At 41.3% G+C, this 14,166-nt stretch overlaps 1 protein-coding gene across 4 annotated transcripts in view; it reads left to right on the top strand.

Annotated features, from left to right (window-relative positions):
- Positions 1-14,166, top strand: part of HDAC7 (histone deacetylase 7) — a 220,248-nt gene that overhangs the window by 163,305 nt on the left and 42,777 nt on the right. For all 4 annotated transcript variants that reach the window (XM_063293973.1, XM_063293974.1, XM_063293971.1 and 1 more), the window contains 2 exons: positions 9,957-10,059; positions 13,132-13,247. In XM_063293973.1, the coding sequence (XP_063150043.1) occupies positions 9,957-10,059; positions 13,132-13,247 (219 nt within the window). The remainder of the gene's footprint in view (positions 1-9,956; positions 10,060-13,131; positions 13,248-14,166) is intronic.

Raw genomic sequence — 14,166 nt, 5'->3', positions numbered from 1 at the left:
AAATAGGTGTTGGTGCATTGGGGCTGTTCAGAGTGGAATGTTTTGAAAAAGGGTGCACTGGGACACTGCAGCATCACGGTGTGTGAAAAGATTGGCTGGTTGGGTGCTTAGTGGCTGTCTTTCCTTGCTCACAGTTTTGAGGGATCACTTAGTTTTGCCTCCTTCCTCCTCCCCACCCCTGAGCCCCAACTATTGTTACCTTGCATGCAATGATCAAGATTGCCACAAATTGAGCTGCAGAGTAGCACAAAAATAAGCCTTAGTGGTCCTGTTCTCACATCACTGTGGAGGGATTACCATAGAAATGACTGTGCGAAAGTCACATTCCTGCACTGAGCAGGTCTTTCAGAGTTCCACTTCACTCTTTGCTAGACTTCCCATCAATTCTGAATCCATTTGCACTGTTTATTTAATCAAATTTATTTAATCAAATTTATTTAATCAAATCCTACCATTCTCTCTGCAAAGAAATTTGGGAGAGTTTTCTCCAAGATCTTTCCTTTATAACCTCGTTCTTTTTTTCTAGTACTCAGCCTCTGACATTTTTTGTTCAAATGATGCCCTGTTTTTGGCATATTTTGCAAATGTCTGATTCTGCTAGTAATGGATCAGTATGACACTATGCAGGGCATAGTTTCATACTATGTCACAGATTGGACATGAAGCTACAGTTTACTGCTGATAGTACCATCTGGTCCCATGAGTATAACATAATCTAAAACGTCTGTCACTGAATTCTGGAGCAAGGGAGAAACGGGGGGCCAAAGACAGACAGCTGTTTGAGGAGGTGTGCAAAATACTTTGAGATCAAAATAGTCCTGCAAGAGTCGCTCTGTGCTGCAGAACATGCATGCAGAGAAAAGTAAAAATAATAAAGCAATTTACAGAAGGTTTTATGGAGTCTGTTGCTTATCTTCAAAAAAGGAAGAAGAACATCTTTATCAGGAAATTACATACCTGATCTAGCTGCCTTCTAAACAAAGGAACAAAACAGCCAGGGTGGGGTGGGGTGAGTGGTGAAATGTATATGATGACATCATTGTGCAAATGCCACACTTGGTGTACTTGTGTCCCACATCAGGCTGCGAGTACGTTATGGTCGCAGTTGGGTGATGACATCATTGTGGGTTTGCGGTGGATGCTACTAGAGCCAGGCATGGTGTCTGCCCCATTGCTGTAAGAGAAAGCAAACGGTACTGTGGAACAGGAAACAAACCAGTAGTGATGGCAGACCTGACAATGCCAGTTGAACCAATAAAAGGCAAGCAGGGAGTGACAAAGAAGGAATGTAAGGGAGTCAAAAAGGGGGGTTCCCTCCTCTAACTTTGCCAGCATCGGTTACCTCTAGCAGCCAATAAGTTGAGAAGATGCAGCAAGGTAGATGGACCTTCCAGTAGCAAAAACCTCTCCACCTTCCATTCAGTCATCAGAACATCCATCACAACAGGTCATTCCAAGCCTATCAGAAGTGATCTGGCCTGGAAATGGTTTTGTTTCCCCCTAGAAACAGCATATTCTGAGGTCAGAGCATTTCAGGGACACTCAATTTTGACCTCTAATGTTTTATATACCTCTGCTTGCTGGAGCATGCCCTACTTAATTCTGCCTTCTGCCTTTAGCTTCTTCAGAACTGAATTTTGGAGCATAGCTGTAACATGCCAGTGAGCAACAAGAAGTCAAGGAGTGTATCTTGAGGACATTGTGTCTCTTATTGAATCACAGTGATGTAAGGGAATCAGCAATCTGCCTAGCTCACCCTGTTGCCCTCTTGACAGGATATCCTGTGTGTCAAGCACTCCTGGCAGTTGCCTGCCCAAACTTGTTCTGAAACTGCTTAGGGGAGAGAAGGTCCTCTTTCTTGCCTCCCTGTTGAAAAAGAAAATTTCAAATATTGATAAGCAACACATCAGCGATCCATTGCACCAAACTGGAGGTTGATTACCTTTTCCAGTTCTGCATAAAAATGCCTTTGGCTATTTCCTTTGCACTCAGTATTCATAATGAGTGATGTCTGGAAACTGTAGATTCCAAAGAATGGGGATAAAATGAGCAGTGATCACTGTAAAGTCATGTCACAAAGACTGCCAATTTCACATCAAAATGATAGGACAGACCCCAACCTTAGGCAGATCTTGCTGCAGGGGAGAGGCTTCTGATGTTTTACTTTAAGATGTTTTATTATTTTTACCATTTTCCATTTTTTCTGACATTTTTAACCCAGAGTTAGCGGGCAAGTGGGCGATCATACAAATTGAATAAATGCATGAATAAATGAGCAATACCTGCATCATCCTGTCCATTCTATATGCTTCCAAGCTTTGAGAGCATTCTGAGATCCAAGGCAACACCCCCAATATTTCAGTAATGTACAGGTAGTCCTTGACTTATGACTGTTCATTCAGCAACTGTTCCTAGTGCTGAAAGAATGTGGTTACGACTGGTCCTCAGAGTTACGACCATCCCAGCACGCGCACACATGCACACACTGTGGTCACGTGATCTCGATTTGGGCATTTGGCAACCTGTTCTCACAGGTATCAAGACAAGCTTGGTGCTGACCTGCAGGAATCCTTTAGATCAACCTTTCCCAGCCCGATGCCTGCTAGCAATGTTGAGACTGCAAGAATTTCCCAGGATGTTCGTTTTAACCAGCTAGGCTGGGGAATTCTAGAAGTGGTAGATCCAATACATCTGGAGACCCATCAAGTCTGGGAAAAGTGACTTTAGATGCAGGCCATTCCTTCTGTCTCAGTTAAGTGGTGTAACTCTATTACAGGAATGAACTCCATGGTTAGGAGTTGCCTTGCCTCAGTATGACTCACCTCTGTGATTTCATTGCTAGTAATGCCTGAAGGTAGAATCATACCAAAATAGGCTAAGCATCATTTTTGTTGGCCTTTCTTTGGCTGATTTAGTGGCAGGGATGAACTGATCAGAGCCATGAGAGGAAGGGGATCAGCTCCTGCTCCTGCAGTCCTGTCAAAATCAGATTCCCACCTCGCCTGCCTACTCTGAAGGAGAGGAAATCTCCCACTGATACCACTAAGAGCTTTCCTTTCACTGCAAGTAGGCGAAGCAGTGAGGATCACAGCAATCTTAGTCCCAGCTGGAGTGTTTTTAACTAAGCAAAGCCATACAGTATGATAGGTGACACGTCTGATTTAGCTCTTGGTGACCTTTCCTAAGATTTATCCTGGATATTACAGACGAAGCGGCTCATTTTTTGTCTTCACCTGTTCCTGCAGACTTTTTTTTCATCCTATCCATTCTGTTTTGGAGAATAAATCTACTGGCTAAGGCATTCAATGAGGGAGGCACTACTTTCTCCCTGCAGTTTGCTCCATCAGCCAGCTGCAGAGCTGCTGGCGATGGTATTGGAGGGTGCTAATTTGATAGGAATGGGCAGGACCATTTTTTTTTAGCCCTTGTTTCAGATTTCCTGAACGGGAACAGGAAAAACAAAACGTGTGCACCCTCCAGCTATTTTGTCACTGCATTTGCAGTATGATCTTGGGCCTCTCGTGGAGGGTTAGGTTCAGGACATGTCCTGTAGGTTGCCCAAAACAGATTTAGTACTAGACTTCTGAATGTGCTGCATCCATCAGCAGGGAAGACATAGGTCAAGTAGGTCCCTGGGGGGAAAAAAATCTGGGATTGGACAAATGCATTTTAAAATGATTGATGGAAGTTCTAGGCCAGTATATGTATTGGGCACCAGGTTGGAGAAGGACAGATTTTTGTGTTTCATTCCAAACACCAGATGAGGAATATTTCCTTTGCATAAACACGAATGCTTCCTGCAGGATTAAAAGTGATAAACAACTTGACCTTTTTGATCAATAAATGATCTGACCTTTTTGATCAAGCCAGACCCAGGTGTGATCCACCTGATTATCTTTACCATGACAGTAGTAGCATTTCTTCTTAGGAAGAGGACCATCCCCACTAGCTAGTATAATTCACTTTGGTACAGGAAAATAAGCCCCTGCCTCTTCACAGATTTGTCCTTCCTTAGCCTCTGTGGTTAGTATATAAGAGGCCCGGCTCTTCTATGATTTCTTATGCCTGCTCATAGAGAAAATCGTCGCCTTTAAGAGGACCTTGGGGTTTCTGAGCAGGGGCTGCTGAACTACATATCCCAGCATCTTTCCTCACCGGCTGTGCTGGCTGGAGCTTCTGGAGAGTCATGTTGGAAAACCCCTTTCCCAGTGACCCAGGGAAGCAGCCTCCTCCCCAATTTGTCCCCAAGCAGTCCTGGGGGACAGAGTTCCAGCTTGTAGCATCAACAAAATCCAAATTTCCTTTAAACTATAGGGGTGCATCTTGAATCCCCAAGGCTATGCACAGCCGCTGAAAACTTGTGGGGCACCCCCAGAGTCCCTTCAAAACCTGCTTGCCCACCTGATGAAGTGAGCTGCAGCTGACAACAGCTGATGCATTTTAATAACATTTGTTTGGCAGAAAAGGTGCTACCTGACTCCTCCTGATTTTTTGCCACCAAAAACTAGCATGACTCTCTTACTATAGTGCTGCGTGACTAATTTTGGATGTGATCAAGAGAAAACTAGCTAAGCCCCATCCAAAAGCTAAGTGTGTACAAACTTCTCTGAAACAGTCACAGATGGACATTTAAGAAGATGGTGGGCCTTGTAGGCTGATCACTGGAGTATTTCTCCCCCTTTATTTATTTTTACAAGCTACGTATTATAATTGTAAAAGAATAAAGGAAAACTTAATGCTAAAGAAGTACAAGGGTTTTTTTTAATATAAACAATAGATAATTTTTTTTAATTCGTCCATACATTTTATTTGCAACCTTTGTTTTTAGCAAGATAGATAATTTTAAAAATTCAATAGAAACAAAATATAGGCAGATAACCCACAAATCTAAAATATCATATGGCTAGCATATTCTAATACATCATTAAAAGCTTAAAATGCTATATTTCATACTCAATTTCTAATCAAAACATGTCTATTAAATTTTAATAGTTAAAATAGTTAATAGTTGGTTAATAGGAAGAGAGAAAAACTACAGATAATACATTAATACTGTAAATTATATGTAGATTATATATCAAATTTGGAATTGTACTCTAAAAGTAGTTTCCAGATAGAATTGAATTCTACATCAGATTTTTTAAATATGGAATTATTCTAGACATTGAACCATACTCCCATAAATTTGGTTAGCCATTCTTCCATAGAGGGGATCAAATATCTTTTCTAATAAAAGAGTGCATAAAATCCTTTTAGCTGTTAATATATGCAATGCCAGTTCAGTATGCTTTGAAGAAGTGTACGGCTTAGTTAAGTTTAGTAAAAATATCTCAGGATAAATGAGATTATGACTTTCAAAATTTGTTCCATTCTACAATGAATTATTGTCCACTCTTGTTGAGCTTTGCAACATTACCGCCACACGTAGATGGATTCAGTCTGTCCATTATATTTCTAGCATTTCACAGAAAAGGAATTTCTCATTCTAGCAATCAGGACTGGAGTACTGTACCAGTGGTAAAACATCTTGTACCAATTTTTCTAAGTTTTCTATGTTTGAGGTAATTTTAATATTCTTTTTCCATTGAAATTCCCAGTGTTCCATCTCTATAACTATATTCAAATTTTGCATCAATTTAACCGTACAATCTTTGACTTGTTAACGTTCTAAGTTGTATTTCACTAATAAATGATAAATTGTGCCTAACAAATGTTCGGTGTTTTAGTTAAAATATTTTCAAATCCAGTCAAGTTTCTCAATATTCCCCTTGTTTCCATTACTCTTTTGTTGCTTCTTTGAAAGCAACAAAACCAATTCAGTGTGGAATTGAAATCAATTCAGTGTGCAAGAGCACTCTGTAGCAGGACACTTGAGAGTTCTTAACCACGTCCTGTTAATAATAAAATCTTGCAATCTGCACAACGTGTTCTGTCCACTGAGCAAATTTCTTAGGACCTTCCTCTTCGTAAAAATAGATGTTAAATGATAAAGCAAGGGAGGCATCATCACTTTAGAATTAATGAATGGCTGTGCCTAAGAGAAGGATAATTTCCATTTCTATTATACCTACTGATGCCAAATTCTCCCTGTTCCTGATGGCATGAGTATTTCTGCTAAATCTTCCTGCCATCTAGTGTCCAGCACAGACTTTACATCAACTTGTAATGCCACTTTCCATGCTGGCTGGGGAATTCTGGGAGTTGAAGTCCACACATCTTAAAGTTGCCACAGTTGAGAAACACTGCTTTAGACTGACATTAGTTGAAGTTACTCCCTTTGCATTAGCTCAGGCAATGCATGACTTCCTGCTCCAAATGAACTATTTCGTTCCTACCCAACAGGTATCCTTTGGATATTGTTTTAGTTATAGCTTAGGAATACTTTTAACATCCATAAAAAGAAATCTCAGATTCTCAGAAATCAAGAGCTGTTGTTTCTCACTTAGAAGACTTAGCTATGTGTTTTTTATGCAATCAGGAAACAAATATTGTAACTGCTGGGAAGTTTCTGGAAATCTGCTTTCTATTAGCCTGATGGGTGCCTCTGTGTGTATATATGCACATGTGTATGAGAGAGGGCATACACACATTGGTGCACATACTTTACAATGTATCAGAGTGCCATTCTCAGCAATAAAAATCCATACATCTTTCAAACAAAATGCCTTCCAAGTTACACCTGGGTTTTTTGTTTGGCTCTTTAATGAGAATTTGCAAAACAGCCTTAGCACAAGGCTTTAAATTCAGTAGCATCTTAACAAGAACTCCTAAGCTAATTCACATGCTCTTCTTCCTAATTATATACCTTTAATTCTGCTTCAGTGGTAGTAGTGTGTGGGTGTATGTGCAAATCCCACTCATAAATCTCCTAAATCACCCAGTCATACCAAACAAGTTTGACCATGACTCAAGATAAAATTCAGATATAAATTGGATTTGGCGTTACATGTGAAATGAATTTGGCTACATATCTTAATTGATCATAGTGTAAGTATGAGCCAGGAGTGTGATGCAACATCTGTCAGGGCTAATGTAGTCTTAGACTGTGTTAAGCTGGTTCCAGATCAGGAGAAGTAATTGGTCGGTCCTACGCTGCATTGTTCAGATTGCAGCAGGGATAGTGAATCTAGTGCTGGGTGCTGCATTTTAAAGACCCTGATATACCTGAAGGAAGTCAGTCAGGATAAGGAGGGTAATGTGAGAACCACATTAAATGAGGATTGGTTGAAAGAGCAGGATGTGTTCATCCTGCAGAAGGAAGAATGAGTAGCCATATGAGAGGTGAATTTCAAATATCCAAAAGGTGATCATAGAGAAATGGAGCAGGCTGGCTCTCTATTTCCCCTGAAATGCAGGACTAAAACTTGAGGGTCAAACGTGGCCTAGAAGCAGATTTTGGCTAAGCTTTCCTCCTGATGTTGAACTGAAATATCCTTTCTTGGCAGCAAGAACTGCTTGACATGCATTGGGCTGTTATTGTAGCGCTGACAAAGTAAATTAATAATATTACACACTGTTCTCTCTTCATTTAGACCGACATTATTTGCAGTTTCTCCTGCTGTCTTAGCTCAGGTGATGCATGACTTTCTGCTCCCCTATAAAAAGTCAGAGTCTTGCATCCTGCCAACTTCTTTTACATCATATTGAAATGAGAGATGCTGTACAAATTACAATTTAAGATAGCTCTTACAAGCCATAGCAAGTTGTGGTGGTTGTTCATCATAAAAACGAGCACTTTGAATAAGCAGCATTAGTTACACTATTTTTTCCTCTCATGTCTTTGCTTACCTCTCATTGTGTTCACAAATCATTATAAAAATCACAAAAAAGGCCAATGGCAAAGTACTTATTGGCTGGAAATAATCTATTTTTGGAAGAAAGGAAGTCAGATTTGTGTTTGTGATTACTTCCATATCCAATGGAGGTGTAATATGCATATTAATTTTTTCATCGAAAATGCAATTTAAAAAAATGAACCTCACGTCTTTGCTTCAAGCAAGGGCAATAAAATTCCCACTTTATAGATGGAGGAACTGAAGCTGAGAGACCAGGTGTGCCCAGTAGTCTAAGCCTCCTTGATCAGAAGCCAGGGCTGCCATCTATAATGCTCTGCTGGCTGGCTGTGCAGCAATGTGGCCCAGCCCTATGGAAATCACGCATTCACTCACGGGCATTAAGGGGAGGCCACTTCAAAGCTGCTGAGTGATACATGCCTGGGAATTCCCTGCAGCCACTTCCCACGCCTTTCAGCACCTTGTGAATGTTTTTGTAACATCATAGCCTAGCCCTGATATGTCAAGTTGCATGATTTTCCTTGGGGAGATCTGGGAAGAGTTACTTCATCAAGGCCAAATCAAAGCAAGGGGTTTTCTGTAGTGTTTTAAGAAATATAAAATTGGTTCTACTTCCTCAACAGGTGGCCTTTTCCCATCTTTTCTTTGATAGTTCAAATGTGTTCTTAGGCCAAAGCTGCAGGTCCTGCTCTATTATTATATTGATGAAGATTCTCAGTGATCCAGGTGGAATTGTCTGTAGGTTGAGTCATGGCAACTGGATTTCTTTCTTTTTGGTAGAAATGTTTCTGCTTGGCCAAGCAGCTTCTTTAATCTGGGCAAAGGTTGGTGAGGGACCCCGTATATGTCTTCCAAGGTGGCTGCATTGTCCCTACACCTGAATGGCTGTTAATTGTGCCATGGAGGTGTGGATTGCCTTTGGGATGTCTTACTCCTAGATCCTTTGTTCATCCCCAAGTGGATCTTTAAGAGTGGCCTTCCTGGTGGTCTTAATCTTCCTGGGGACTGATGAAAGAGCAGCATGAAAAATGGGGGACAAGTTGTGTCTGAGGCCTCCGCCTCTATTGAGGGAAGGATTTTCCACTTTGGCATGAATGGATTCCTTAACCCCTCTCTCAAACCACCTGTCTTCTCTGTCCAAAATATGAACATTGTTGTCCTCAAAGGAGTGTCCTTTTTCTTCTAGATGAAGGTAAACTGCTGATTCTGGTCCTGTGGTGTTGCTCTACATTGGGGAAACCAAACAGCCTGTACACAAGAGGATGGCCCAGCACAGGAGAAGCAATCTTTTCTACCTCCTATGGCAATGTAGAAGTAGCTATGACTTTAGCTGTAGCATATTCTGTTCTCCCCCTCTCCTTAATAAATCTACTTCACCCCTGTAATCATATGCTAGATATACAGTTGATGGCTTTGAGTGAAAAACTGATGGGAGTGATTTAATAAATTCCATCAGTTTTGCTATTTTTTCCCCTTGCCTTGCCCAAGTGTAATCCTGGACCAGAAAAAAGTAAGATTATACAGTCCTGACTTAACGACACATCTGGTAGAAGACTACTAACTCAGAAAATTGTGAATGACTGGGGTTTGGTACAGGTTTTGATGGACAGAATTGACTAAGGACACTTAGTTGGTAGAGTATGCTTTGCATGTCAAAGCTCCCAAATTTTGTCTGTATAATCCTTAGGAAGGAAGAGCTGGGAAAGACCTCACCCTGAAATTCTGGGGGTTCTCTGCTAGTTGTTTAGACAACACTGAGACAGATGAAACAGAGCGAGAGGACTTCTGTCAGGGAGTTTTCTGCAATTATCAGGGAAATAATGGAACATGCAGTCTGTCTCTGAATGACGCCTTCTGAGGATAAAGAGACAAAGCCTTCACATCCTTCCAGAATCTGAGTTTTCTCTCAGCAAGATCCATCTCTTATTTCTTGAAGTTCCTCCTTACTCTATTTACCTATTAAGATTTACATGCCACCTTTGGGAGCTCAGTGGCTTTAATGAAAAGATCTTCCCTGCTTTTGAGTTTGGTCAAATGTTTTTGGGTGCGTTTCAACAATGGAATTCATTTTCAGGCACCGCAGAACTGGAAATTTAGGGATGAGTACCTATAGCTAGCCGGGAATGTTTCATTGTAGTTACCAGCTGCATTTTTGTTCAACAGGTGCTGTAGCAAGTATGGTTGTGAAGCAGAAACTGGCTGAGGTCATCCTGAAAAAACAACAAGCTGCTCTGGAAAGGACTAATGCTCCCATCATGCCATACAGGTAACCTGCTTCTAGAAAGAAATTTGCAAACACCACATGCTGGAACATTAACAGAGTTCTTAATGTGGGCTTAAGAACCAATCCTGCTATAGTTTCCATCATCCCCAACCAGCATGGCCAATGCAGCTTGCAGGAACCTAATTAGGAAGACTTTTAGGACGCAAAAGAGGGGATGGTAGACTAGTTGGGTTGATGTTGTAAACTGCATTACACCCCAGTTTAACCAGATGTAGATGTCCTTGATTTCTCAAGGCATTTTCCCCCTTGAGATGTGTCCCTACTTAGACTAATAACATTCATCTGGCTAGGATGGCCCTTTTAAGTGAAACACTGCATTTCCAGCTCTGGCTACAACTTACAGGACTTGACTTCCTCGTAAAACTACCTCACTCATTTTTCTGCCTTACGTATTTTTAGAAGCACTATAATGCACTTTGTTTTACAGCACCGTAATCTGCCTTTTCTGTTTCATGGATGTGTCCTGTGAAAGAGAACATGAGCCTGTTAATAGCCCTGGGATCTTGATCTGAGTGGATTGGATTACATCTCTTGGTAGATCCTTTGCAGTCAAGATCATTTCCCTGCTTGCATTGTGCAGGACTGGTTGGCCACACCCCCAGTGTCCTGTTTTCTTCTCTGTTGTTACACCCTTGCTAAAGTCCTTGACCTAGTTCCACACACAGCACTTTGGGTGTTGTTATAAAGGGAGAAGCTATTCAGCTCTGCTGACTTTCACTGGCTTTACTTTCCTGTTGGGGCCCTAGACAGGCATGGAAAGAAAGATTCCTTCTGAGAAATATAACAGATCAGGAGTTGGGAGCGGGGGGGCTTCTTTAAATGCACACAAACACACATACCCTGTAACACTACAAATGATGCGCTTTGGTAACATCTGTTTCAATCTAAAGCACCCCAGATATGGTGGACTAGGACCCCAATCATCCCCAGCCAGGTGGTGGGAGGCCAAGATAACTCTTATTATTCATTCATTCATTCATTCATTCATTCAATTTATATGGCCTCTCATCTCAGATGATTAAGCTGAGATTTTGTGCAGATCAAGGCAAGGGTCAGCCTTGTTGAGTGAGCCTAGTGGAGCTTGATCCTGAGTAACATGGCTTGAACCTGGGTAACACCAGCCTCAGAATCAGCTGTGGTGTTTCTCTGGAGTGCTAAAGCCTTAGCAGACAGTTGTTTGGCCAGATCCTGGAAAACAGGAGTACAGTAAATGTTTGGATGGGGGGGGGTTTGGAAAGCATGTCGTGAGTGCTCTCCTAAAATGATCACCATGGAGGGGGATGCACCTTCTCAAAATGGCTCTAATAGTTGGCGTGGCCAGTCACAAAACACTAGGAAGCCAGTTGGTGACATGGTTCTCCGTTATCCCCTCAGCCAAGCTTACCATCTCCTTTTGAGATGGGAGTGGAATCATTAATCATATGTCTACATAAGGTTAAATTAAGGTCTTTTTGGCTTTGAGCAGTCTCCTAATCTAGGCCCCTAAAATTGGTCTTTAAGTATTTGTACACAAAGTAGGAGTGCCAGGTTAGTGTAGTTCTTAAAGGAACCAGGCTAGAACCAGGAGATCATGAGCTCTAGTCCTGCCTTAGGCACAAAACTAGTTGAGTGACTTTGGGCCAGTCACACTCTCTCAGCTCTCGGAAAAAGGCAATGGCAAACCACCTCCAAGAAGCTGCATGGACTTGTCCATATATTTGCCAAGAGTAAAGACAGACTTAAAGGCACACGCACATAGAGAATATAGGAATAGATCTAGAATATTTTTTGGGGGGGGTGTATTTGTCTCTCTTTTAAAATTCATCTGAATTTGGTAGATGTGTAGGTAGGTAACCCTTCTTCATAAACCCTTGGGAGATTCTTAGGCTGGGCCTTGGACATCAGGCCCAGAGGATAATCCACCCTTGCTTCCGAACAAAGCACTGGGTTGCAGCCAGTCATCATTTAATTTTTTTAGAATATATATGGAGCCAGTGTGAGGTGTAGAAGGGACATCATTGCTTAAGGCTGGTGTTTCACTTTACATCTTTTTATATAAAGTTTGAATTAAAATGATTAAAAATAAATAACTCCAGTTAAGGAGTGCAAAGAGCCAGGCCAAGGGAGTTTCTGGGGACCGGTGGTACTTGTGCCTATAACTTGGTTTATACATACTGCTTCCTTATTACAGTCAGAAGGGTAAGGCTAAGGGAGAGAGGAAAGAGGCACTCAAAAGAAACAACCCTTGGAAGAAAGATGAAAGTGGTGTGACAGATGGAAAGTTTCTTTTGTCTGCCCTCCTCCATGAGTGGGCAAATTTGTCAGGGTTTCCAAAGAAAAAAGGAGGGAAAAAATCAACCTTACACAATCCTGCAAATACTGAACATCCCTGAAACCAAGATGGATCCTGCAGAATCCTTTTTTCAGAAGACATTGATATCATAATTGGAAAGAATACTGAAAGATTCCATGGCAACACTACTGTTCTTCCTTCCTGCCATGTTCCACAGTTTGGGTCCAGAAGTGTCAGAGTTGAGTCTGAAGCCATTTGGAATCATTACTTACCTAAGAAGACAGTAAAAAAGCCATACGCCAGTCCTCTTGAAACCTCAACTTTGGATGGCATTGGCTTGCTCAGAAGAACCAAGTTGAGCAGGTCGTTCAAAATATGATTGATTTCTGTTGCTATGTGTTTGCAATGCTTCTAAAGGAAAAGCGTAGTACCTCCTTTGCTTACACGGTATTCCTTCATGGCTCAGTCCTGCAAGTTGGGACCTCAGCACTTCATGGTCCAGCAATGACCAGGAAGCTATTCTGAGACCTTTGCTCCGAAGCCAAGCGTGTGCTTTGCAGGCAGTAGTGACCAGCTTGAGCTCTGACATCTGGGGAGTTCTGGGAGTTGAAGTCCACACATCTTAAAGTTGCCAAGGTTGAGAAACACTGCTCTGGGGAATCTTGGCAGGGAGGCAGGATTTGAACAGAAGACTTCCTAACCTGCAGGCTCATTCTCTTAACCTTTATCATAAACTGATCTAGGAATGCCAACCACAAATCTCTTCCTCATTCTCTATCCAGGTCCTTGGAGCCAATGGAACATGAAGGTCCACCTAATCCTGTGCTCCCTACTTTCTTTCCTCCTGTCTCCAACAACTCCAGGGATTCTCCAGAGCACTTTCCACTAAGGAAAACAGGTAAAGGGGCTTATTCAAGTTAGAGAACTCTCTGGGGCTATTACGTTGCCAAATGACGAAAAGAGGAAGTGGAACAGCCTTGATGGTCTTCTTTGGACAGTAGCAGGAATAATAGCATTGGACTTTTGCCAGGGAACCATTTTATAGTGTAATGTTTAATATGATGAACTACCCTGTAACTGCATAAAAAAATTAATATTAAAGGTATAGCTATCTGCTTGGTTGTTCAGAGAAACAAGAGTAACAGGCAGGAATCAGCCCAACCCACTTCACAGGGTTGTTGTTGTGGGGAAAATAGAAGGAAGGAGTATTAGTTATGTTCCCCACCTTGGGTTATTTATAAAAATAATAAAGGCGGGATAAAAAAATCTAAAAAAAAATGATCAGTGGAATGATCCTAGCTCACATGAACTTACCTAAGATACATGCACATCAATAACTTTTCATGTGGTCACCTTTTGTTCCAGCTGGAAACTCTAGGAGTTAAATTGTGACTTTAGGAGGTGATACCACATGTTTTTTTATTTCGTCCTCCCTCCTCTTCCCTTTTTCTTCTTGTGTTATGTCATTTTGATTGTAAGCTTGCAACAGGGCTTGCCTTAGTTTTACCAATCTTCTAAAAATGGCTCTGTTTTATTCCTTTTTCTAAATGTGCATGCTGCTTTCAAAACCAGATTTCCTTTCGGCATCTAGACTTTTGGGAAGAGGAAGAGGAATGGGGGTAGATATAGAGAAGCAAGAAAGCAGCCTTGGGGGTGGGGGCTGAAAATTGCTGCTGAATTATATTGAAATATTAGGTGAAATTAAGATGTACATGGGAACTAAGCATATTTAACCTTTAGTCTTGCATAGAGAATATTTTAATATAATATTAACTCTGTTACTTTTAATTTCAGTTAAATTCAGTGTATGTCCTAGG

This window comes from Candoia aspera, chromosome 2 (genome assembly GCF_035149785.1).
Source record: "Candoia aspera isolate rCanAsp1 chromosome 2, rCanAsp1.hap2, whole genome shotgun sequence".
Taxonomy (NCBI): Eukaryota; Metazoa; Chordata; class Lepidosauria; order Squamata; family Boidae; genus Candoia; species Candoia aspera.
Note: the sequence above shows the minus strand (reverse complement) of the source record. Positions and strands in the feature narration are given on the sequence as shown.